We start from the raw sequence: 27,269 nt of genomic DNA on the forward strand, positions 1-27,269 counted from the left end.
GGCAGACCACAGGTAAAGGCAGAAAAAGCCTTCCTCAGTTTGGATAGCGAGGGCATTTGACCAGAGAGGCCGAGCCTCTCCGTAGCAAGCAGTATTTTCTTCCAATGAAATCCATAAAGCCCAAACCGCCTAGGCATGGCTTCTCAGACTTGGCGGCCCAGCAGAAGCGCCGGGAGGGATTTTTCAAAATACCAACGCCTGCCTGAAGTTGGGCTTTGATCAGTGAGAGGCGGGGCTCTTCTGGCAACTATTTCTAGATATCTGTAGTGCGTTTTCAGCTTCCTCCGCGTTACGGGCTGCAGGCCAGCCGGGTCTTTTGTGGCTGAGCCTGCAGAGCGCGCTCCGTGCGCCGCCAGGTCGCGCTGCCGCTGCTGCTGGGCCCCTGCCACCCGCGCTCTCACCCCGGGCGGCTGCAGAGGGACCCAGGATCGCCGAAAACGCCCGAGAAGCGCGCCGCCTCGCTGAGATTTGGGGGGTGTTTGGGGTGGGGGTGGCCTCCTCCCCGCACACACTGAGAATTTACGCGCTCCCAAACCCCGTGTCGCCTCTTGCCAACACCCCCCCCACATACCCAGAAGCAAAACCGTGAACTTAGGGCTTGACAAAAAAATGGGTTACAAAGTTTCCGCGCGGCTTCTCCGCCCCCCGGCGGACACGACCGAAATTCCGGAGGCGCCGGGGGCAGCGCGAGCGCCCGCTTTCTTTAAACGCGGCTCCCGCGGAGGGGCGGAGGCTATTGTCATGGTAAACTTCACTCGCCCGAGAAGAAAAGGGCTGTGATCAATCAAAAAGGAGGTACTCCTTTGCGGGTTCCGCCGCTTTTTTTTTTTTTCCCTAGACGAGGGTGAAAGGCTTTTTACTTTTCTAGGTTTAAAAAAAGAAAAGACAAGGCTGCGGCGCGCGTGCCAGCCGAGAGCGGTCTGCGGTGACCCGTGGGGACGCGGTGGGCACACCCCGCCGGCCGGGACCCCCCCGCCCCGGTCCGCTTCCCCGGGTTGCCGCGAGCCACGGGCTGGATGCGTTTCTCCCCGCGCGCGGGTAGCGCGCTGGACGGTCGAAGCCCAGCAGGGAAGCTCCGCTCGCCTCCGTTCGGGTCGGGGCCCTTTAAACGGAAGCCGACTTGACCGTGCGTGATGAAGACCCCCGAGACCTTGGAGGAGCCCAGCGCCCCGCCGAACCCTGGCGGGACCCCCGGGGAGAGGTTCGTTTATCTGGAAGCGCTCCTGGAGGGAGGGGCTCCCTGGGGCTTCACCCTGAAAGGCGGTCTGGAGCACGGTGAACCGCTCATCATCTCCAAGGTGAGTCTCTTCTCAGTGCGGTCTTCCAAACAACCCGGGTTTTGTTTGCAACTTTTTAAGCTGTGTCAGATTTGTCAAAAACCGGGGCGGCGGGGGTTGGGGAGGAGGGGAGAGGGGGAGGACAATTACCTGGCATTGCCTGAATTGCATTTAACGCTTAATTTGTTGTTTCGTGCCTTTCTGATTATCTGGAAATGTTTTGGGATAGCTTGGTGTTTGGAAGAGAAGTGTGTCTAGCTCGTTTATTCTGTGAAATCCCCAGGAAAATGTGCTCATTTGATGGCTAATCTTCTCTTTCTGTGTATGAAATGCGAGATCAGTTCCCACACGAGCCTTCCGTTATAAATCAGATTAAAGATCAGCAGCCTCAAACGACCGTGGCATAGTACGGGGTAAAAAAAAAAAAAAAAAAAAAAAAAAAAAAAAAAAATCTCGCCCTTCAACCAAGAATACCCAGCATTAGGGATATTTTGTGTTCTTTTAATTTTAGGTCATTAGCCCACTAAACCCAGCAGGAGCACAGAAGCAAGACCTTCAGCCCAGAGCAGGTTAGCAAGACTGTCTCAAAAAAACAAGGAAACGTACAAATAATTTTTGGAGAATTCATTGCTTTATACACAGAAGGAAATAGAGTGGCTTTTAGCATGGACAAAAACAAACAGAAAACAACAAAACACACAGACACCCCCCACACACACACACACACAAACAACCTTCTGCTCCTCTGTGCATTATTTAGGTCTGATTTTGAAACCAAGGGATCCTGTAATACCACTCAATCTTCACTCATCTTTTGGGGGTTTTGTTTGTTTGTTTGTTTTTTGTTCTGTATTTTAGGCTTTAGAGTTAATTTTCTTTTTTTCTGAAACTTCAAACTTTTCATATTACTTGCTATCATATTTATTTTGAAGTGACAGATCAGCGACAGTTGAGGGCAGTGGGCTATTTAAGGGCTTTCAGACAATCACATCCCCACGGAATCTGTAACTGAGAGAGGGAGTTCTTTTGAGTCTGAGGGTGGAGGAAGAAATGCTGTGTGATGAATTTGAACTCTGCTGTCTTGTAAGGCTGATTTTCATATCTGCCTTGCCCCTAAGCTGAGAAGAGAGAGAGGAGCTGGAGTGATAGCAGCTGGTGCCAGGTGTGAGGACATCCTGCAGGCTGTGAGCTTTCCTGAAGGAAAACAGAGGGTGTGTATATCCGTATCCACTAGGAAGGATTTCACTTATTGGAAAATTAAAGCTACATAACCACGGCCTTTATGGTAAATGGAGGCTTGTTTTTCTCCAGCTACAAGAAGTCTAGATGGAAGTCAGCTGTTGGGCACGGCAACAGCTTGATCAAGTCAGGAATTCCACACAGATCTTTCGTTTTGCCATTCTTCCTTGTGGTCCTCTGTCCTCATGGTTGCAGGGTCGGTCCCGCACCTCTGGTATTGCATCTTCGTTCCAAGCAGGTTGGAAGGTTTTTGCTTTCTCATCAGACTTCTGCTTAATTCTCTTTGGCCAGAACTGCACTGCACAGCTCTCCTGTAGATAGTAAAAGGAAATTAATGACCATGACTAGTTTGGACGGGCTAGGGTTTCTCTCATGAATTCTGAATAGGGTCCTACCCTTCTAGAAGTCAAGGATTCTTTGCTACTATTTGAGAAACAACAACAACAAAAAAGTGGTTCTTTCTATGAATGAAGCAGAGTTAACTGTTGGGTAAACAACTGAGAATGCCTGTAGTAAGTGCGTTTGAAAATGTGTGCATTTTAAAACCGATTGCCTGGCCTTCCCATCTTTTACTGATAAAATCTCTGCGTGTATTCACGAGAGTGTTGGCAGGTCAGGGCCAGGTCTAATCCCACTTCTGCTGAGCTGCCAGAACCCACTGGTGACTGCAGGTTGTGGGTTTACTGCTCTGTATGTCCGTGGACTGCGTAGAGATGAGATATGGCTGTGAATGTAGTGGAATGTTTGCTATAGAGAAAGTTTTTTTTTAATCTTCATAAAGATTATGGCTGCTGCTCTTCATTATCCTCGGAGACCTTTGTGTTCTCTCTGCTACTTTTCTTGCTTTGTGATAAAGTACCTGACAGGAGTGACTTAAGGGAAGGACTTATGTCTGTGCAGTTTCAAGAATACAGTCCATCCGGGCAAGAGTGGAATAGTGGTGAGGGAGACTCCCTCTCTGGTGGCACGGACTTGCAGCATGGCCTTGTTCACATCTCAACAGGAAGATGAGAACCAGAAGCCAGTAATCAATCTCAAGGCCTCTTCTTAGCCAAGCCACAGTCCCAAAGGTTCAGTAACATCTCAAAAGAGCAGAGGACCAAGTATTCAAACCCCGGACCCTATGGGGACAGTTCGAAGTCCAGCTGGGATTGGAGGAAGTTTGTCTGCAACTCTTTAAACAGTAGCAGCACTTAACATTTCTCCCACCTGGTAGTCTGAACATAAGATGAGCTGGAATGTGCCTCTTTATATCACCAAATACAAGTTCCTTTTATTTTCCTACCTCCAACCCAGAGCGATGTCTGATTGGCATGACCAAGGTAACTTGGTACCCTGTCTAATTTCCAGCCATTAAGAAACAGGCAGGAAGACCACAGGGGAAGAGGATTGGCTCAGTTCTGATGCAACTTGATATGCTGGGGTGGGTGGGCAGACTACCCTTCTCTGAGGAGTAGGGATGGGGGATAAGGGAAACAGGCAGGGAGGGTGGACCAGGGGGAGAGGAGGGAGGAGGCTACCACTGGGATGTAAAATGAATAAATAAGAATTAAAATTAAGAAAAAGAAAAAAGAAAAGAAACAGGCAGCAAGGCAGCTTTGCTTACCACTGTACCACCAACACAGATCCGCGCACACCTGTGATCCCAGCACTCTGGGAGGCAGAGGTAGATAGTTCTCTGTGAGTTCAAGGCCATCCTGGTCTACAAAGCGAGTCCAGGACAGCCAAGGCTACACAGAAAAACCTTGTTTTAAAGAAAACCAAAACCAAACCAAAAAAAAAAAGGAAGGAAGGAAGGAAGAAAGAAAGAAAGAAGGAAAGAAAGAAAGAAGGAAAAATGCAGGGGGGAAAGAGAAGGGAATATCCACAGGAGTGTAATCTAGTTCAGTCTGCTTTGTCCAATATGATAGCCAACAGCCATTTCCATTTCTGTTTCAATGGAAGGCAACAAAAAATGCAATCAGATTTAAAATTCTGACCCTCATTCGCACTGATGACATTTGAAGTGTCTCCTTGCACCAAGGCTTTGGAACATCTTTCTCCATCTCATATGGCGAGCAAAGCCCTGCTCCCCATGCCTCCATGTCAGATTTCCCTGCTGTCCCCAGCTGAGTTACTTGGTCTCTCTTCTATACTCCTGTATCATGTCTTTATCTCACTGAATCACGATGTTTTATTTATGTTCACTAACTTTCCGGGCACAGGGAGTATTTCATTCATTTTTGCCATGTCTAACCCAGAGCCTGTAATAGGGATCTAACCTTTCTAGAAGAAGTCAAGGCTCTTTGCCTGCTGCTTGAAAACAAATGTTGAGTAAATGAAAGGGTGTGGCTATGTCTAACTCTTAAATTATCGGGACCCAGCATAGTGCCTGATGTAGTTACCGTTTAATAACGTCTACTGGATCAAGCAGCAAAAGGCAGAGTCAGGCAGTGGGTGCTTTAAGCAGGGAAGCAGGGTTCCCATAAGATGGGAGAAAGCTAGACAGATTTCCAGAGTTTAGGTATGTGTCCGTTTCTTGTTGCTGCTATAACAAATCACCCAAGGTTTGCTGACTTAACACAATGCAAGCTTGCCAACCTATAGTTCTGTAGGCGGGAGGAGCAACAAAGTGGCTGTAGGGCCATACTCTCCCTCTGAGGGCTCCAGAAGAAAGTCTGTTTTCTCTCTCTTTTAGTTCTAGAGGCTCATGTTCCCCAGTGTCCCAGTCGCCTCTTTCCTTCAAAGCCAACCACAGCAGCTTAAGTCTCGTTTCTCACTACACCCTCTGACTCTGCCTCCCTTCCACTTTGTCGCTAAGTTTGTTTGTAGTTCTGGAAATTGAACTCGGCATCATGCTAGAGGCCAGGCAAAAAAATATATCTAGTCCCATCCTCTTTGTCAACCTTTAAAGACCCTCGTGATTTTATTGGGCCTGCTAAGGTGATGTGCTGCTTGTAAATCCAGCTGGTTAATAGCTCCAATTCCATTTTGTTCTTCCTTTGCCATATAGCCTAGCACAATCACGAGATCCAGGGATTACAAGGCAGATGCCTTTTGAGAAGAGAGAGTGCTATTTTATCTACCCTAGGGAGTGTAGACGTTGGTGAAAGTTTATAGAATGAAGGCAGAACCAGGGAAGAAGGTAAGGCAGTGGTTCTCAAATCTTTAATATAGTTTCTCATGTTGTGGTGACCCCCAAACATAAACCCATTTCATGGCTACTTCATGGCTGTAATGTTGCCACTGTTGTGACTCATAATGTAAATATGTGATACGTAGGATATCTGATATGTGACCACTGAATTCCATAACGGGTCACAACCCACAGGTTGAGAACTGCTGCTGGTCTAGAGTGAAACTCAGCCGCTGAGATTGGTTTCAGGTCTTCTCTCTGAGCCAGTGAAAAACGTGCATAATGGACTTAGGCACTGCTGAGCAGACATACCTATTCTCCAAAGGTAGGGCAATTCCCAGTTACAGGGGAAGGGAGGAGATGGTACATACTGAGTGTTAGGAAAGGCACGTACACTTTATGCTCATAGTTTTAGCAACCAGCTTATAGATGGCACTATAATGCACGACGTATCACTTTTCTTTTGGTACAAAACAAGACAGGAAAATGAATGGGGGGAGGACTACAAAGGGGTGGCAATAAAAGATTATTTTCTAATTGCTTTCTTTGGGATTTAATGTCCTTGAAAAGGAAAGGTGGGGTCGAAAAACGAGCCTCTGTAATCTGTGAGCTTCAAATAGAAAGGGTACCTTAAATAAAATGGTGGTTTGTAAGTGGACGCTCAGACAATTCCATTGTGCAGTAAGTTGGCAGCCTGATTTGATTATGAGTCATTTGCTCAGTGCAGGAGCTGGGAAAAGCAGCTCCACCTGCTGCAGGCGGGCATCTGCTCCTAGGGAGCATCGCTAAATAGTGACAAAAATTACTGCAAGCGGGCGCTGCCGAGAGCTTGCTGTGCTCAGGGATGTATTCCAAGATAGCTATATGTGTTAATCATTCATGTTCTATAAATCCATAAAGAAGGTCAACCAAGTACGCTAGTGACCTCCATGAGGAATGGGGCCACAATCTAAGTAACTCTTGGAAGCTTCCATAGCTAGTGTTTTGGAAAGGAACAGCCCTGACCTTAAAGGAGTAAAAGGCATGGTTTATTTTGGATGAAATATGAGTAATTATGGCTGGAGAGCATATATTTAGATCTCCCCAAATATACTGTCCCAATGTGGTAGCATGGTTTGCTCTTGAAAGCCTCACTGGGGTGACAAAGGAATGAAGAAATGACCGACAGACGTACAGGAAAGCTGAGGTTGGGTGGGCTGTGCTCTCTCTGATGAAGCCGTCAGGGGTTAGCTGGTCTGGTTAGCAGGTCTCTGTAGGGGAGCAGTCTCAGGTTGCAGTCACCCAGGAGGAGGAACCTGGGGTTGCCAACATTTGCACTCGGATCAGAGTGAGGTGTTACCATCCCTCTGAGCCTCACCCATGGGAAGGATTTGTCATTACCGTAATTTTGCTGGTGTGAATTGTAGTGAAACTATCTGATGTGCAGGCTGTCTGATATGCAATCCCTGTGAAAGATTGGTTAACTCCCAAAGGGGTCATGACCCACAGGTTGAAAACCATTGTTCTAAGTGCCATAGATGCTCTCCTTACAATTCTGCCTCTATAGAGACTTGTCAAGAACATTCCAGTCAGCACTCTTTGGACATGAAGCAAGGTGCTTTACTGTACTGTGGGACACTGTGGGCAGTGTTCGGAACCAAGGCCTCCATGTGAAGGGATTGACTTGTCCAGGTGACTGTGAGACAGTTACTATCATGTCTGGATGGTCTCTGTCTGTCTAGAATCGGTACTTTTTGGCTTTCCAACTTTCCAGGCACCCCCTGGATTTTGTCATACAAGCCTCAGCCATAAATCTCTCTTGGTTCACTTCTTCTGTAGTAAAACAGACCATGATCCCTGCGTTCAATTTAAAATTATTTTTAAGCATTTCCTTCCAACTCTGGGTTGGTTAAATTGGCTCAATGTAGCCATCTTTTTTTGTCTTCTTCCAAGCGTTAAATTATATCAGCTTGCTATCCCCACCCCTCCTTTAAAAAAAAAAATTTTTTTTTTTTTGAGATAGGTTCTCATGTAGCACAGGCTAGCCTTGAATTTGCTTTGGAGCCAAGGCTGTCCTTGAACTCCTAATCCTTCTGCCTTTATCTCCTACGTGCTAGTATTGCAAGCGTGTGCTTGTTACTCAGCCTCTTGGGTGCTGGGGTTACAGAAGTGTGCCACCATGCTTATTTTGACATGTTCAAATGCCCAGGCTTTCTCAGTTTCTCTCCTTAGTTTTCTTTCTTTCTTTTTTTCCTTTGACATCCAGTCTTTGTCCTTCAAATGCCCACCCCTCAGCTGCTCTTAAATAGGTGTATGTCCCCTCCTTGTTCAGGTTTCATGTTCAGTCTTGCTGGCCTCCTCTTGATTGCTGAAGTTTTCTTCCTGGTCTTCTCATAAAACAGTCCTTTGCCCGTAGCCTCCTGTGGATGAATTGTGGTCTCCTTAAGGCCACATGGGTTTTACTTGTGCTCATAAATCCTGCTTTCTCTGGTGAAATACCTCTCGCTTCACACACAGCAAATTCTCGGTTTAAGTGGCTTATAGGATTTCAGAGCTGTAAAAAACCTTGGCAGTCATGTGACCCAGCTTCCGTATTATACTGAGAAAAAAAAAAAAAGAAAGAAAAGAAAACCTGAATCACAAAGAGTGCATGTATTTATGTATTTGCCAAGGTGCTTCCTGTTTTAGCTGACGAAGTGTGTGTGTGTGTGTGTATGTGTGTGTATGTGTGTGTGTGTGTGTGTGTGTGTCTTCGATGTGTATGTAAAGCTCAGCTAGTGAGATGGTCGTTGCTTTCTGCTGAGGCCATTATTGCTTTTGTATGAATCTCTTTTTAGATTGTAACTTCCGGAAGCTAAGGCGGGTTGAGTACTCCCCTCCACTTACTCTCCCCCTCCACCGCTGTCTTTCCTTCCTGCTATCCATAGTGCTGAAATTAGAAGTAGCGATTATGGAAATGTACGCATGAGTAGAGAGGAAATGACTAATATCAAAGAAGATTGTAAAATTGATTCAGGGTGGAGGGGCACACACCTGTAATTATAGTGCTTAGGACGTGGAGGCAGGGGGATCAGGAGTTAAAGGCCAGCTCTGGCTGCATAGCAGTTCAAGGCCAACCTGAGGTACATACTATCTCAAAAAAAAGGGTTTTGTTTTTGTTTTTTGTTTTTCTTAAAAGGATATCTAGGGTAGTGTATAAACAGACTATTAGAAAACCCTGCTTGAAAGCCAGAGGCATAGCTCAGTTGGTGAACTGTTTGCCTAAGATGCAGGAAGCTGGGTTCAAACCCAGCACTGCAAAAACTAGGCATGGTGGCACACTCAGGAAGTGGAGGCAGGACCATCAGGAGTTCAAGTCTTCCTTGGCTGCATAGCTAAGTTTGAGGCCAACCTGGTCTACATATGACCCCATCCCTAAAAATAAAAAAAAAAAATTAGAAATAAATAAACGAATAAATTTCTGCCTGAGAAATATAAAGCAACCAAGCTTTTACTCACATGTAAATATATATGTATATACCTCACACATATAAAGTGTTTGGCAGATGTCTCTTAGATTGAATTAAAAACAGGGAAACAAGTGCTTTTATTTAACTTTTAATGGGTTACCCAAGCTTTGGTTAAAGTGTAACGCGTTTTGAGAAACAGGTTAAAGTTGTGCTCCTTTCGCTGTTGCTGGGTGGAGAAAGGTTTTATTCAAACACCACGCTGAACTTCGATGCCAAGTAGATCTAAATATCAGTGCAATGCGGACTCTGCTTTCTTTTAAAACTAACACATCCTCCAAAGCTTTCCCTATGCAGAGAACGCAGTTTAACCGAAGAAATATTCGTCTCATTTTAGTGAGCCCACGGTGCAACTGGAGACACATAATGAGAGATTTTCTATCCGTCTTTGAAAAAACAAAAACAAAAACAAAAACACAATACCTCAAAAGACACTCTGAATCCGCCTAACCCTCAGAGGGGCTTCCACGTCGCTGCCTTTGATGTGGTTCCAAGACAGTGAGCGTCTTATCCAGAGGGCTGCAGAGCTGCTGGGCTCAGAGCATCCTGGGAGTCCATCCATCTCCCGCGCTCTGACCTGCCGGGCACTTTGCAGTTCCAGCGAAATGATGCAGAGTCTCGGATAAATCAAGGGCCATGGTTTTTCCCACAAAAACAAAGTTGGTGTATCTGACCTACAGAATGGGAGTGACATTTCCTTCCTGCCTTCTCAGGATGCTTTGCTAACTTGGCGGATGGTGCCCGGACACTGTCCTGGCCCTCAGAGCCGGAACTTGCACTTCCGTCAACTGCAGTTTTCATTCCTCCCACCTATTTGCTGTGACCCTCTCCCTTTTGAACTGCATTTTTTTTAAATTATCTAAATTTTTGTTTTTAAAAAGTACTCTTTGGTATGTTTGTAATTTCTGTTATTTTCATCGTTTGGTGTGAGGCTGTCAAATATAGCAAAATACGCATCCCAGATGGTGGATGGCTTGGAGTGAGAATAAACCAGAGTAATACCACTGATCATGTGACCTCGTTCAAGGGGCTCAGCCTCCCTGAAACTCAGTTTTCTTGTCTTTAAAACTTGAGAATCCTTAACCCAACGTGATCTTGATAAACATCCAGCGAATTAAGCTGTGCGGTAGTGGGATGGCAAAGCATCGCTCCAGATGTTAGGTATGCACAGATGGCAGGATGGTAGGAATGCAACAACAGCAGGCCTCTCCTGTAACTCGAGTACTAAAGATGGTACCCGAGAGGCCAGAGTTGACACTTCACAGTGAAACGCTGAACAGATACCCTGTCCTGTGTTTGTGCAGGACAATTCCGTGATAATGGTATTAGAAAGAACCAATACAGGGTGCTCTCGAGGGATGGTATCCATGGGGGAGAGGGAGAGCAGGACTTACACTTCATCAGGTGGCTGGAGGAGCATTCTCCCACGTTACGCTTGAGCTAAGACCTAGTGGATAAGAATCAGACATTCGAGACTTGTAAGTAGGATACAAAGTCTTGTCACCTTACATAAACAGACAGCAAGGCAGGGGCTTAGCAAGGAAGAGCACTTACTTGGCAAGTGTGAGGACCTGAGTTCAAATCCCAGGCACCCACACACAAAGATGAGCATGGCTGCACAGGCTTATAATTTGGTAAAGGCAGAGGCACAAGGATCTCAGACTTGAGAGCTGCCAGGCTAGCCCCAGTGTCAGTGAGGTACCCTCTCTATCTCGAGAAAATCAGATGGAGGGTGAAGGAGCAGGAGAACCAGAGGCCTTCTCCAGCCTCCGTGAGCTCACGTGAACATGTTTCCCATCCTCCCACCTGAGTATATATCACATATACAATTATATATCACATACACTTGCTATGCAAGAGAGAAAGTGGTATGAGATGGCAGCCGAGGGGCTGGAGAGATGGCTCAGCGGCTAAGAGTACACACTGCTCTCTCAGAGGACCCGGGTTCTGTTCTCAGCAGCCACAACCACCTACAGCTCAACTCCAGAGATGTGTCACCCTCTTCTGGCCTCCGCGGGTACTTGCACACGTGTGGAGCACATAAACTCACATAGGCACACAGACATACATATAAGTAAATAAATCTTAAAAAAAAAAGTAAACTGCACCAAAAAAGCCAGCAACAAAACCAACCAATCAACCAATCAAGCTAGGTGACTGAGGTGAAGTTAGTTGGACTAAGTGTTTAGCTCTTTAGGTATCAAATGCTGTTCTGAATACACTTGTTTGCTGATTGTCGAACTAATTGTCTTTCTCCTTTCACACATGCTAGGTAAACACACTGCCACCAAGCTGTACTCTCAGCCCTCTTTCTTTCCTTTGAAAAATAAAGCTTTCAATGTATAAATATGTATGGGTATAATTTAAGCTTTCATCATCTTGTGTGTGTTCTCTGGGGAGTTCAAAGTTTTCAGACTTGTCTCATGGAAACTGGGAAATGAGCTGCTGGAATTCAGACCCAGCATCTGGGTGGCATCCAGAAACGAATACACATGTTGGTATTGAGATAAATAATTGAGAAATTGGACAGTGAATAACCTTCTTTGGGATGGTAAGGGGAAATAGCACAGGCCTTTCTCTTATGCCTGTCTGTGTTGTTTGCTTTTCATATTTTTTGCTTTTGAGTGTATACTAATGAGCAGCCAGCCAAAAAAGAAGGCGGCCATTGACCTAAGAATAAGACAGCAGGGGAAGGTTAAAAGAATTAGCCATATTCTTTAGGGCTGCATTCATGGTTGTGTGGTGGTACTCTTGGCTCGGAGTCTACAATTCAACAAGTTGTTGGCATCCTCTCAAAAGGACTCCTGTCATACTTTCTCCTACACATGGAAGTCAGTGGATATGACCTTTTGAAAGAACAGTTTATTTAGACTCTTTCCAGTGGGACAAGCTATCTGGCTCCTTCCTGATGCCAGGTACTAAACGTTATTGCTACCTGGCTTCTCAAAACAGAGGAACCAGAATAGGAAGAGGAGAAATATATATTGATTTCCATTTGTGGGTCAGGCACTATTGCAGGATATTATTGTATTAGCATGAGATTTGTTTGTATATGGGAGGAAAGGAGCTTTCTCTTAAATCCTGATGGAGCCAGGATTTAAAGTGAGGTCATTTCATTCTCTCACTGCTATATTTAGTCAGAACATTCTTTACTGACTGTGTGAAAATGTGATGGCCTGGGAAACATTCAGTGAATAAGGTCCCTGCACCATAGACCAAATGCTTTCCGCTTTCATCTTAACCTACTGAGCTGACCTTCCCGATTGCTGCTATGCCCACATTCCCGTTCTTCTTACTTGGGACTTGCAAATGTCAGCAATGAAACTCTTTGCTTAAAGTCTACTTTGCCTCCCTTTTGCCAGCAGAATGGATGTCACCAGGAACAAGCTTCCTGCCAAGGTAGACTGGAGTTGATGTAGCTCACCTCAGATAGGATAACTGACATATCTCTGTGCTAACTTCTAGAGTGCACTCGGCAGAATGAAGCAGTGGTTGTCCACAGTTAGAGCTGGCTTGATGCTATGTCTCTGTTAAACACTCTTCCTTTGCATACCATCCCCACTTCCCTGTTAATGTTATTTATACCCCATAAATGACTTCCAGTTGGAGTCTAGACTCAGGGTCTGCTTCCAAGAAAACCCAAATACAACCACCATTGGGAGAAAGCTTACTAAGGGAAAGGGGAAAGGAAGGACCTGAAGTTGGAACAATGGAGATCTTTGTTTCTAAAGCTCAGGGTCCTTGTCCTCAGCTGTGATATTCGAGCAGAAGATTCACAGTAGGATGGAGGGCTGGCTCACTTGTCAAAAGCAAGATCTGCAGGGGACTTGAGTTTGGTTTTCAGACAACATGGGTATGATTCAACCCACTGGGCTGTCTATTCCCAATTTACTATTTTGTTGTTGCTGCTACATTTGCTGAAGACTGACAAACACAGTTGCTCCCTGTGACAGCGGTTAGCCTGCTTTAAAACTCAACTTAAACTTGAGCGGACAGAATAATGAGTAGATTCCTTGCCACATAATTCATTACTAAGTTTATGAAACAGGCAATTGAATAGAAACTAAATGTGATTCTAGACTTTTCTGTGTCATGGCTGAATGAAATCATGCGGTCACTTACAGCACCTTTGCAGCAGTCTGGCCTCTGATGATAGAGAAGAAGTGGGCAGGGAGGAAGGTAGAGACAGGGGCATGAATTTTGGTGTACTATTGCACAGTGGGGAGGAGGACTGATAACGTTGGTGTACCGCATATAGGTCAAAAACAACAAGAAAAGAGGTTGATGCTTTTACCATAAGGACGTGGTAAATTTTGGGAAGGAGTGATGTTAAGCCTGATTTAAACATTTATAATATGTACACGTATTGAAATGTCACATGGCACCCTGGATATGTATAATTGTAATGGTTTATGTACCAGCTAAACATAAAATCTAAAGCCTTCATATGAACCTAGATTTTACATAAGTAAAATCTAATTTTAATGCATACCGTGTGTTCAGGACCTGCTAAGGAAAAGGAGGGAGAGGGTAAAGGAGTGAATATAGCCAAATACACAATATACTTCTATGCAAATGTCCTGATGAAACCCATCCCTCTGTACAATGATATACACTTGATAAATAGGAAATTCAGGGCTGGAGAGGCAGCTCAGCAGCAGCAGCAGATCTGAGTTCAGTTCCCAGTACCCACAGCCAGCAGATCACAACTCCCTGTCCCTCCACGTGCACATGGACATACATATGTGCAGGTACTTACATATATGTAAATTAAAATAATATAATTCTTAAAATGTAAAACCAGTAACCTGTATTTTAAAATATCTACTTGAATGCCCTGGATCTCACTAATTTCACACAAACCAATAAATATAAAAAACCCAAATGGCCATTGGCTGTATAAACAAAATGTAATAATAGAATACAACTTGGCAGGGAAAAGGAACTGAGTATGGTGAAATGTGAATATAGATGGACCTGATGCTTACTAAAAGAAGCCAGCACAAAAGGACACATATAACCCATGATAGTAGAGGCCCAGTAAAGGCAAAACTAAAGAGACACAGTAGATCAACGGTGGCCTAAGACTTGGGCCAGTCGAATAAGGAATACATCTACCTACAAGGCAGCTGCTGCCTTCTCCTCCTTCCTCCTCCTCCTCCTCCTCCTCTTCTTTTCTTCTTCTTCTATCCTGGGTGTGTTGAACCCAGGGCTATATTCTTTTCAAAATGAAGGCAATTGATAATTTCACATTCAGAAAGTAGATTGTGACAATAGTTATACAATTCTGTAAACAAATTAAAAAAGCATTGAATTATGCAAGAAAAAAAATGCCCTAGTTTTATTCTGATTACAAATTAGAAACAAAAAAGAAAGCTAGAAGTATTTAAGAATCATAAAGTAAAATTTTACCCACCATCTTCAGCATTTAACATTTATTTAATGAACTGAAATTTAACATTTGAGAAAAAGATGACTTAAATGAAGTTCTCAAGAAAGAAATCATAGAGGTGTAATTTTTCAAGATGACCAGAAAGATATGATTGTTCTGTTCAGTGAATGCATTACAAAGGCCTTGTGCTGAATGGAAGCAAGCATGCTTAATTCTAATTATGTGGATTTTTAAATGGACAAAACTGATCACGGGTGACAAAAATCAAAACAGTGGGCTCTTGTCGTTAACTTAAAAGTATGGTCTAATAAAGTTTATTATTAGCCCTATAATTATTACAGCTGTATTATCTAACCTGCAGTTATAATCAATAAAAGGGATTACCTGATAAGAGTTTAGAATAGCCTTATCTTACCTGGGGCAGGCAGATATTAACCTCTAAACTACCTTTTCCTCCCAGGCTCATCCCAGGCTTCCTCCAGTCCATAACTCCAGAAATACCTGCTTGTTCTTCATCTAGGCTGCTTCCTCCCGCCATGCTGGCCATATGCTTCTTTCCACACTAACCCGTGGTAGCCCTCTCCTCCCTCTCTCTTCTGGTATTTATTTCCTCCCCAAGATCTTCCTGTCCCCCAAGCCTGAAAACCTTGGCTATGCCTACCACCTTCTGCCCAGCCCAGGCGTAGGCCTCTTAATCCACCAGTCGGGGATAACCGAGTACTCTCTCTTCATGAGGGTGCAGGAGATGATTCAACATTAATAACAACCCGTGGCAGGGTGGTTACTCTCATGGCACTGAAATCGGCATTTGAAAACACAGTTGGAGCTTCCTTCAACAATGGGCTAATTTGTGATTGGAGAAGTGATGGAAATATTCTGTGTCTTTCTATCTGGGCTATCTCGGCTATCTGGGTATATGTGTTTGCTTAAAGTCATTGGGCACATACATGGTGGCCACCTTGATTAAACTAGGAATCATCTAGAAGGCACACCATTGGGCTTGCCTTAGAGGTTGAACTGAGGAAAGAAATCCCCCCTGAGTGTGGGTGACAACAGCCGTCAGGCTGGGCTCCTGATCTAATCGAAAGGGAACCAGGAGAAACTGAGCTGAGTGCTGACGCCCATCCTTCTCTACTTCTGGACTGTAGAAGCAATGGCCCCATATTCCTGTGACACTGCCTTTCCCAGTATTGTGGACTGAATCTTCAGAGTGTAAACCAAAGAAAACCCTTGCTCCCTTCAGCACTTTTGCCAGTTATTTCGTCATATTCACAATAAAAGTAGCTAAACTGTGACCTTTCTGGGTGGTGGTAGTGCATGCCTTTAATCCCAACACATGAGATTAAAGGAGGCAGAGGCAGGTGAATCTCTCAGTTTGAGGGCAGTCTTGTCTACAGAGTGAGTTCCAAGACAGCCAGGGCTACCCAGAGAAATCCTGTCTCAAAAACAAAAAAACAAAAATGAACTGTAACCTTACATTTGTGCATTTTATTGCATATAAGTCATACTTAAGTGGGATACTTTAAACAAAAGAAGAAATTAACTAGCCATTGAAAGCATGAAACACAAGAAAAAAATTAAGAGTAGGCCTACTCTAAAGATAGGAATTTAATATATGATGAGAAACTTTACTTTTCTTTTCCTCTTCATCCTCCTGCTTAGTAACCCATCCTTCCACTCATCTACACATACACACACAGTGCTGAGAATTGAACTCAAACTTCACACCTGCTATGCAAATACTCTATTACTCAGCTACTTCCCCAGCCCAATAGAACTTTAATTTGAATTAATGAAGGCAAAAGTATGTTTAGAGAATTCTGGGACCAGAAAAGATAAAATGTGCATCTATTTGTTTCCTCACAACCTCCACCTAAGAAAAAGAGGGGGGCAGGAGGGCTGGAGAGATGCTTCAGTGGGCAAAGGGATCAGCGGCCAAGCCTGATCCTCAGAGCCTGCGTGGTGGAGAGAACTGATTCCCACAAGTTGTCCTCTGACCTCCACACAAGAGCCATGGCTAGCGTGTGTATATACACGCAGCACACACACAGGCAGGCACATGCACTCGCACGTGAACATGCATGCATGCACAAATAAATAAGTAAACAAACCATGATTTTTTTTTTTTTTTTGAGGGTTTCTCTATGTAGTCCTGCCTGTCCTGGAACTCACTCTGTAGACCAGGATGGGCTCAAACTCATAGAGATCCCACCTGCCTCTGCCTCCTGAGTGCTGGGATTAAAGGTGTGTGCCACTAACGTCCAGCTTATGGTTTTATTTTTTTAAAGTAAAGTGAAATCCAGTTTTTTGTTTTGTATACACACACACACACACACACACACACACACTTACATACACATTAGGCATAATGACTTCCCTCTCCCTCAGCTGTAAAGCTAACTTTTATTCTCCTGAGGTAATTGCCATCTTGGAGGCTTGTTGCCTCTGTCTGCTAACATAGGCCTAGTCCTGGAAGCGTCTAGCCTTCATACAATCTAACCTAGGCCTAGAATGTTTTCAGCCTGTGAGACTTACTGTTGAATAGGCTCGCCCTTTCTTGTTCTTATTGAACTCTGGCTGGCTGGTTCAACTCAGCTGTTCTGGCTCAAACTCCTCTCCCAGCTGACTTATTCAGTCTGGCACCTTATTCAGTCTGGCATCTCTCTCAGCCCCTGAAATGCACTGCTTGACCTCAAACTAACTCCAGCAATCTTTTCTAATCTTCTGGCTCCTTCTGATTCTCTGGTTAGTTCTGCCTTCACCTGTGTCTAGCTTGTTCTCTCATTCAACCTTTCTCTGTAAAACTTTCCTGGTAAAATTGCCTCCTTTTTCTCTCTGCACTGCCCCTTAAGTAGCTTCCCTTTCCTCTCTGTTCTCATGAGAGCTGGGCGTATCCTATTCTGTCAAATCTTTCTCTGATTCATCACTTTGTCTGCCACTCAATTAGACATCACTTTCAAACATGGCTGTTTCCTTCTGCAAACTAAATTTACCTTCATTGTTTGGTATTAAAGGCATGTACCCCCATGCCTGTCTGCACCTAAACTTTTCTTTACCTGAAACTTGCTGTATACTGGGCTGGCCTTGAACTCAGATCTGCTTGCCTCTGCTTCCTGGATTTGTTTGTATTCCTGGTGTGTTTGTATTCCAGTCGGATCACACAGACCTAGAAGGTCTTTGGATGTGATCTCTTGCCAGAGCAGCCATGTCCTGGATTAAAATTCCTCTCCACTCAGCAATCTCTCGCCTAATGATGATCATTGAAAATTAGGAAAGTTTAGTATTTAGTGATCATCCATTATTTCCCCTTCCCAACAACACATACATATACTTAAAAAAAGAAGACAGCTTTTCATTGAAATAGTATCTCCATCACATACAGTTATTGCACTGCACATATATTTTTGAAGTGTTATAGCCCTATTTGTCTTTAAAAAGAAAAATTCTATGTGTGTATGAGGTATACGTATGTATGAAAGCATATTCGCATGGGCACTGTGAGGCATACTTGGAGGTCAGAGGGCAACCTTGGCTGTCTGTCAGCCCTTGCCTCCTACTTTGTTTCAGCAGGGCTTCTGTTGTTTGCCTCTGTATGTCGGGTCAGCAGGCCGGCAGACTCCTGGGAACTGTGCCTCCGCCTCCACTCTTCCATCTTGCTGTGACTACAGATATATGCAACTGTGTCTGGCTTTACACGGGTCCTGGAGGTCTGAACTCCGGTCCTTCGGCTTGCATCTTCCTAGTCCCCCACAACCCTATCCCTGCCTTTTTTTTTAAACTGTAAGCATTTTTGCCAGCCGTGAGACACAGTGTAGGAGGTGAATGCTTTTGGAGCAATTGGGGAAGATGTAATGGGGGGAGGGGCGCTACAGGAATGCTACCTGCTGAAAATCCGTGGTAGTTCAAAACCAGGGTTTAGTCCAGGTCCTGCGAGAGCTGAGTTAAGCTCCGGAGCAAGAATCCATTAAGAGGTCAACAGCAGGGGTGGGGGTGGGGGCAGGGGTAGAGAGAGCCCTGCATGGCCGTGATTCATTTGGTAATTTAAAAATTGCCTTTTATTCTTATTCCTGTAACGGCTATAGGATCCACGAAGAACAGGAATGTTTTCTCTTGTGCATTTAATTGTCGTAACAGGCCAACGTCTCTTTGAACGCGAGCAGTCAAGAAAAGCGGCATCTGTGGCTGGTTAAACCGGGGAAAATGGTAACATCGTCTCTGGGATGTCGTTTGAATCCTATTAACTATGATCGTGTAGCGTCGTACAGTGGGAATGCACCGGGAGGTTTTTAACGCTGGGGTTTTCAAAGACTACATTGCTCATTAGACCTTCCCCCATTAAGGCATGCTTGAGCGAGGCCACACAGCTGAATACTTGGGATTTTTCCCCCTCTTGTCACAGTCGGGAGACAAAGGATTCTTCCGCTTGCCAAAGTTCCCCTGGAGCCTAGGTTGAGCCGCTGTGACAGCGCTTCAGCGGGGAGCGGGGAGCTTTTATTCAGCCTTCTGTCAGGCTGCATTCACCAAATAGGATGGAGTTGGAGCGGTATATGGAGGACCAAAAAGGAAAAAAAAAAATCATCAATGGAGGAAAATGTCACACGGCCAGCTCTTTGCATCCCGTTTCCTTTCACAAATGCTGAGTCATGATGCATTCTCCCCCCTCCTCTTCCTGTTTCCTGGCTGCAGATGCAACCTAACCAGCTGTTCCAGTACTCGGTTACTGTGTCTTTTCCCTCCATGTCATGGACCATGCTCTCAAACCATGAACCAAAATAAGCCCTTCTTTCTCCAGTGGCTTTTGTCAGGTATTTTATCATAGCAATGTAACTAATCACCCCTCCACCGCACCCCCACCCCTGCCCTTCATATGTTGGAACCTGAGACCCACTGTGAACATACTGAAGAGGAGAGAGTAGGGGCAAGGGCACCACCTTCTTGAATGGGAATCGTTCTCTTGTTAAAGGGCCCAAGGGAGCTAGCCAGCTCTTTTGCTGTTTCTGCCATGAGAGGACAGTCAGAAAAGATGGTCAGTGAGGAATGGCTTCTGCCTGTGAACTTGCCAATGCCTTCATCTTGATTTCTCAGTCTCCAGAGCTCTGGGAAAGCAGTTCTGTTGTTTGGAAATCACTCAGTCTTGGGTGTTTTGTTGTTGTAGCAGCATAAACAGACTATGGTAGGCATCCACAGCCACTCTTTCTATTTCTGTAAAATCTGGAATAGCACAGTAATTGACCACAAGCTGCAGAAGTAGACTTTGGGCTAACAGCTGATGTCTGTCAAGTTATGTAACCTCTCTGCCATTCCGTTACATGTGTACAAAGATGGGATAGAAAGCAGTTAAGTATCACATCCCCAGAACTCCTGGCAGGAAGATGAGTTCAAGGTCACCCTTGGCTACATAGAGAGATTGAGGTCAGCCAGGGTTTCATAACATCCTATCTCAAAAACAAACAAACAAACAAACAAACAAACAAAGTGGCACCTTGATTAGGTTTAAGGTCATTGTGAGCTTTACAGCAGTTCACAGAGGTAAAGCTACTGGAACAGTAACTATCACAGTGAGTACCATAGGCTTGCCTTGTTAATTGGAAGGGGCTTGGGGACAGATGGAGAAAGGAGTCATCACTAGTAGAAGGATGACAGGTAACACAGGAATCCAGACTGACAGGCACACAAATGCAATGAAACAGACATAAAGGCAAAGGCACTTTCACTCCTGTCTTGGAGCCCCTTACTACTAGAAGCTTTTGAAGCCATCTTATCTTTTGACTTCGGAGGCTATTCGCTGCTTTTCTAGGGCTAGGAAAGCAGAATACTGTGGACCGGGCATCATAAACAATAACAGTTTCTCCCGCAGCTCTTGGACCAGCCATCCAAGACAAGGCTCAGCAGACTGGCTTTTCTTCGAGTCCCACGGCAAAAGGCGGCTTTTCACTATGGTCTTTCTTTGGGTACTCACTTCCCTGGGCAGTCAGATTAGATTATGAATCAACTTCGTGACCTCATTATAACTTAATTCTTTTTTAAGACTCTAGCTCCAAATATAATCACATTCTGAGATCATGACAGCTAGAACTTTATAGCTTTAACAAGATTTTATAAAGGCTCTTTAATTCATAGGAAATGTGAAATTAGCCAGACAATGATGAAGTTGCCAAAGCAAGTATGAGTCTAGTAGTAAGATTTGTTTAGGGGCTGGGGTGGTGGCTCAACAGTTGGGGGCACTGGCAGTTCTTCTCGAGGACCTGGGTGTGTTTCCCAGCACCCATATAGCGGCTTACAGCTGTCCACAACTCCAGTTCCAGAGGATCCGACCCCTTCTTCTGGCCTCCAAGGGCACCAGGAAAATCCGTGCTACACACGCATACATGTGGGCATCCATTCAAAACCAGTAACTACAATTCATCACAGAATTCTATAAAACAGGCTCTCTTGCATCCTAGGTTGTCCTCAAACTTGGTATGAATTTCTGATCCTCCTGCTTCTACCAACTGATTGCTGAAATTATGGGAGCGTGTGGCACCATGCCTGGTTTGTTCGCGCCAGGGCTTCAGCACAGGGCTTTGTGTGTCCTCGCCATGCTAGCTGAGGTACAGCCCTGGCCCTACACCAGAGGCACGGAACATGAGGAATAAGCGTAGAGGTGTTCATGTCTTGAGTGGGCACAATTTAGCCAGAGCTGGTCCAGATCCCCATGGACTAGGATAAGAAGAAGCAAGAGGCTTAGCACAGCCCTGGGGTAGGAGTGTAAAGGAAGGTGGACTGTGGGGAGCCTCCAGGTTGATTTGAAGGGGAAGGGAACCTAAGATCTACTGTGGCTGGGATTCCTGTCATGTGTGGTTTCCTCAGCTTGTCTGTCTAGAGGACCGGATGCAACTGGCATTGGGTGGCTGAGTCTACATTGCATTGCCCATGATAAATATACCTTTTGCATAGGCCCTTCCAGCTCAGTGGGAATATTCAGAGCCAGAACACCTGCATTGTTAAAGTCTTCAGTGATGACCAGTGTTCTTGGGGACCCACCTGAAGGGTTCAGTTTGAGCTTCCTCCACATTCTGCTGTGGCGATTAGACCAGTCTCTGCATGTTTACATCTGGGATGCACCGAAGAATGATTAGATAACCACAGAGTGGGTCCTAAAGGGAGATGTGAGCCCAGACCTCATTCCCCAAGCACTATACCTCTTTTCTCTGTCCCCTGTGGTGTCTGGGGTGCAGGAATTAGCATCCAAAACCAATCACTAGAATTCATCAAAGATCTAGAAAATCTTTGGTTTCCGTCCTTAGGAAGGTGAAGACTTTACTAGACTCTTATAACACAATTGATCTACCTCGCTCACTTATGGAGAGAGAGAGAGAGTTTATATGTGTGGCTACACGGCTCATTCCAAAGGCTACTTAAAGGGCGGCTGTTCAGAGCTCGCCTCCAGAGACACCACCGGGAGGAACATGACGGGCTGACAGCCCCCAACTAATGAACCTGTGCATCTGTGGCAGCCTATCCATCGATTCATAGAGCTGTGCTCAAACCAGGCTGCTGCTAGCTGAGGGCAGTGGGTTATGGAAGCCCTGCTGTCCAGCCAGCAGACTGTCATTGCAGGCAGTCTTTGCTCCAGGGCTCCCCGTCATCCTGAGCAAGACTTTCTCAGATTTGCCCTTCGGGCCAGTGCCTTCTCTGTCCTTCTTTTCTCTGCATCCTTTTCTCAAGTGTCAGAACTGCATTGTAGTCACATGACCCTGCCTATGCCCCTTCCTGACCTCTCACGCCTATGTGCTTCACAGCTGTTTTTCCTGATGCGTCTTTTGCCAATCTAGCTCCAAGGCGTCTGTTCCTAGAGAGCCTAAAGTGGCACAGAAGCAAGAGAGAGCCTGAAGAACATTGAGGGGTTAGTTTGCTGACATATGGGAAGCTTCAGAGCTTTGAAGAGCACGATTTTACTTTTTCTTAATAATAGTTTTCACTCTTTCTTTTTGCTTTCTTCTTTCCTCTCAGTTTTTCTTTTTTTGAAAAAAAAAAAATAGTTGTTTCTTTGTGCCTTGCAAGAAGGCCGTGAGCTTGGGAAGTAACTAGATTACTGCCCACAGCCAACTACATATTTTCTTTAAAAAAAAAAAAATTACATGTGCCCTAAGTGGGAGCATAAATATTTTTATTATAATGTCTAACTGCTAGTCAACAGTTTACTCTTTTTATTTGGGGCTTTGGTAGTGCTGGGGGTTGAACTCGGGGATTTGAGTTCACACTTCGCCTCTGAGTTATTTTCTCTACCCCTTCTGGACCATTGAGTATACCATTTTAAAGTGAATCCAGAGGAGAGGTTAAATTCCCGGGTCCCTGAGCAGGCTGTGCACACATTGGTCCTTCTTGGCTCTCGAGGCCTGACTCTTTCTTTGCTTCTTGCTTTATATCATAAAGTGTTAACACTTCAAAATTGAAAATCGGGGTTTGTGTGGTGCTCTCAACAGACCGCTTGAAAAGAAACCCTTTTCCTTCCTTCAGAGATGAGCTGAGATTGAATATGGCATTGTTTGTCCTTTGTTGCCTTAGCTCTGGGGTCAGACTATCGTCTGACCAAAGCAAGGAGTGATGGACAGTTCCGACGTGGGCATTATTGGGAACTAGCACAGCTTAATCAAACAGCTGAAGGCAACTCGCTTTTCTCTTCTCCCACAGCACCTCCTCTCAATCTTTCATCCATTTCTAACCTGCTCTGTGAGTTTCCAGGATGGCATAATTTACTGCTTTTAGTGGGCTGGAGATGCGGATGACAGTTTTGTGTGCCGGGAGCCATGAGCAGTAGCTATAATCCTCAGGCTGCAAGCCAGTCACTTCCAATACTCCCTCTTACATAGTACAGAAGTCGGGATCCTGCTGTTTCGTAGATGGGTTAGCAGCTTCTCATCGAATAATAACCCTGCGTTTAATTCTGAAAGAATCTAAAACACTCCTCTTGAAATGGTAACAAAAGCCAAGAGCAACTCAACAGGAACTCCGTAAGAAATGCTCAAACTAAAAACAACTAACAATGACCAAATCCTATTAAAAAGAGCTCAGTTCAATTTTACAATTTAGTAATAATAAGAAAAAAAGTATTGGCCTCTTGGGACCTGAACATCCGATAACAACATAGACTTAATGGAAATAAGATAATGATGAAAGATAATCACGAATCCCTGCCAGAGGGAGAAGGAGACTGATGCCAGCTCCACTCATGTTTTTGTGGGGGGGGGGGGGGAGCAGGGTTGAGACAGGGTTTCTCTGTGTAGCCCTGGCTGTCATAGAGCTCACTCTGTAGATCAGGCTGGCCTTGAACTCAGAGATCCACCTGCCTCTGCCGCCTGAGGGCTGGAATTAAAGCCATGTGCCTCTACCACCCAGCTACTGGGGATGTTACAGCCATGTTTTTATGTATTACCTTTGGCCCTGGCCCTCGTTGTGTGGCTCAGGCTTCACTCTAATTCATGATCCTCCTGCCTCACTGTGATTATAGTCATATGCACCACCCCAGCCAGCATCATCTTCTTTTTATCAGTGACCAAACTGGAGTTGGGAAAAGTTCTCTGAGCCGCTGAAGATCACATGGGCTCCATAATCACATGACCATGGCCTAAGATCTAAACCTCGTAGTGTATGACTTCAGGGAAGAAGAAAAAGAATCATAGAATATAAAAGAGAAGGCAAACACTAGTAAGGGGGTCTAGGACGGGGACCAGCGGGCAGGGATTGAGCAGTTAGCTTCAACCAGCTCTGAGGGCCTTTGAGGGTAGTCACTGGAACTGCCGCTGGTGATGGTCAGGGCACTCAGTGAGGAGAAAGGAGGAGGCTCAGTATGGAGGGATAGTTCTTTAACCTGGTCAGAACTGACTGGCCGTGAGATGCGCTGAACCCTTAGTTGCCAGGGTTTGTGGATGTTAGCACCAGAGTTCTGAAAAAAAAAAAAAAAAGAAAAAAGAAAATGACCGGGTTATAAGTCTGACTTCCAAGGGCTTTGTGCAACTTTCTTCTGACTGGTATCGAACATGGGAGTGAAGAATTTGGGTTTGATTTGGGCTGACTTATCCCAGGAGAGGGTACCAAGGTGAAAGCAGACGTTAGACATTATTTGAATTCATACAGTGGACACGGGGAGGTGAGTTAGGCTGGTTAAGCACCAAACACCGAGTGACCATCTTAGAAGGACGAGATTCAGCAACTTAGGGCAATGTCATTAATTTAGACCAAGATTTGGGCAAAGCTGAAGATGGGGAAATGGTCTACACTGAGATAACATTTCTACATATTGCCAGTGAAAGTCGAAGCTGCTCAAGTACGGGGAGAGTTCTCCTGGCGGCGCCTGCTAGAACTGTCAGTTCCCAATCCCTGTAAGCCCGCACTGCCTCTGCCAGGGTTTCAGTGTGAGGACCAGTCAGCTCACGGACGGGTACAAAGCCATCCACTGTGTGTGGCAGGGAGCCGGATCTCACTCTCACTGTGTAGTCCAGGCTAACCTGCCATTTACTATCACCGTGTAGCCTAGGCTGGCCTCAGGCTCATTGTATTGTTTTGGCATCAGCTCCCTGAATGGGGATTACAGGTGTGAACCATCACCTGCAGCTGAATTACTGCCTAACTCTGGAAGAGAACAAAACAGGTTGTACAGCTGCTTGTCTCTTGAGTAGAATTTTTTTGCACAGTTTTGAAAGTTCTTCTTAGGGGTTTCAATAGCTGTCACTTATACGTTGTTTCTATAACTAAACCTGATGTTTTTATATCTAAAACTTCAAGATTGGTGAATTTGTAATTATTCAGATAGCTAAAGTCAACCATTTATTACAAAAATATGTGTAATGTATGTACATGTATGTATTGGTTCAGGCAAGATTATACTCTTAAAGCTGTTTTTGTTGTTTGGTTGGTTTTCACTTATTTTTGTCTTATATATATGGGTGCTTTGCCTGCATGTATGTCTGCATGCTATATGCATGCTTGGTACACAGAGGCCAGCAGAAACCATCGGTCTTCTGGAATAGGAGCCAAGCAAGGTTGTAAACCACCCCTGAGAAATGAACCAGAGCCTCTGGAAGAGCAACCAGCGCTCTTGACTGCTGAGCCATCTCTCCAGTCTCTCCCCACCCCCAAATTAGCTGTATCTTGTGGAGGGTTTTATTTGCTATAGTGAGTCAGGGTAGCACTTCGGTCTTTAATGAAAATGAGTTTGGTTGTGATCATAGCCTACCTCTGCCAAGGGACCAATTGGGGGATGAGGAACCAGTGGGGGCTCCCTGTTGAGGTACATTATGAGCTGTTAGGGTTCCCCATTTAAATTCCAAACTTTCTGTCCCCAAAGCTTTAGAGGTCTGAATGGGGGTGTCGGGGTGTCATATAAATCACAGCGTGGTGGCACTTGACTGTGATCCCAGCACTCTGCGGGGGGGAGACAAGAGGAATGATATTCAAGGTTACCCATGGCCAGAGAGTGAGTTCAGCCTGGGCTGAACCTTGAGTACAGCCTGGGCTACATGAAACCCTGCGTCATTGCATGCGTGTGTGTGAAAATCAGTGCTTAGGATGTGCCTTACCTTAATGCCTTGTTTGCATTCGCTCGTTATGTCTTACAAGCCTTCTATGAAGTGGGGCCTGCAGTAGTTCTCACTTTATAATTCAAGAGATTAAAGGCCAGAGGATTTGGCCACACACTAGGGTTGCTTGCTACATCATGTCTCCCCGTCTACCTCATGGGTTTCTGTGATGGTCAAGGGAGTTTTTGTGTGAAAGTACTTTGAGAAACGGCAAAACTCCAGATGCTCGAAAGCCAAGATGGAAAACGTCTTAAGAGATAGGGAACCTTATCTTCTATGCTCCATGACACTTTTTTAAATACAGAGCTTGGAAAGCAGGCCACTGTCAGAGCTATAGTAAAATCAACCTCTTGGTAGAGGAACACTTTTGGGTGGTAAATGATGTACTAAGAAAAATACAGTGGTTGAGGAAAAGGAAAATCCAAGAGCATTTTTTTAAGTGGCTTTTTGTTTTGTTTTTATGAGTGGGAGTTTTCTGGGGCTGAGAATGCATTGTTACGGTTTATAGGATACTCTCTGGAACAAGATCCGCCTAACTAGGAAATCAATGGTATGACCTAATAGATTGCTCCTACCTTCAGCTGCTAATGAAGCCCTTGGAAAACATGTCCCCACTTAGCGAATGAAGCCGCAAATGCCAGGAAACTTTTGCCAAGGATCTGTTGTCTAAGCCCAGGCTGAATCTGTTATTTTGTTAGAGTGCTTGCCACCAAGCCAGCCATGGGCAATTTAGCATGCCACATTTGGGCCAGAATTTAATTCACCTAATACACTGCCTTTTGTGTGCCCTGAAAGAGACAAATAACCTTGCGAGTCAGGTGACGGCTGCCAGTAATGGCAGCACCACAAAATGTTAATGCTAATGGTGAGTTCTTCTGGAGAATGGCTCTCTGAGAGCCGGTCAGGAGGCTGCAGAGACGGCCCAGTGTTAAGAGTGTGGCCTGCTCTTGCAGAGGACCTGAGTTTGGTTCCCAGCACTGACATCAGGCAGCTTACCGTTGCCTGTAACTCTAGCTCCAGGAGGATCTGATAGTACTGGCCTCACACAGATACACAGAGTTAAATATTCTAAAATAACAATAGCAAGCTGATCCAAAATTTGGGCGAGGATGACAGGTTTCTGTTTTATGCATTATGCATTTTAAAACTTATTTGTATTTCCTGTTACTATGATTGTGTACATGCACACATAGGATGTATGTA

General features: G+C 45.0%; 1 protein-coding gene across 2 annotated transcripts in view; it reads left to right on the plus strand.

Annotated features, from left to right (window-relative positions):
• Positions 1–842: 842 nt before the first annotated feature.
• Positions 843–27,269, plus strand: part of Shroom3 (shroom family member 3) — a 276,701-nt gene continuing 250,274 nt past the window's right edge. The window contains exon 1 of one of the 2 annotated variants that reach the window (XM_060380955.1): positions 843–1,298. In XM_060380955.1, coding sequence (XP_060236938.1) covers positions 1,134–1,298 — 165 coding nt within the window. In that variant the 5' untranslated portion in view covers positions 843–1,133. The remainder of the gene's footprint in view (positions 1,299–27,269) is intronic. The other variant, XM_060380954.1, reaches the window with a different exon arrangement.

The sequence above is a fragment of the Meriones unguiculatus genome, chromosome 3 (genome assembly GCF_030254825.1).
Source record: "Meriones unguiculatus strain TT.TT164.6M chromosome 3, Bangor_MerUng_6.1, whole genome shotgun sequence".
Classification (NCBI taxonomy): domain Eukaryota; kingdom Metazoa; phylum Chordata; class Mammalia; order Rodentia; family Muridae; genus Meriones; species Meriones unguiculatus.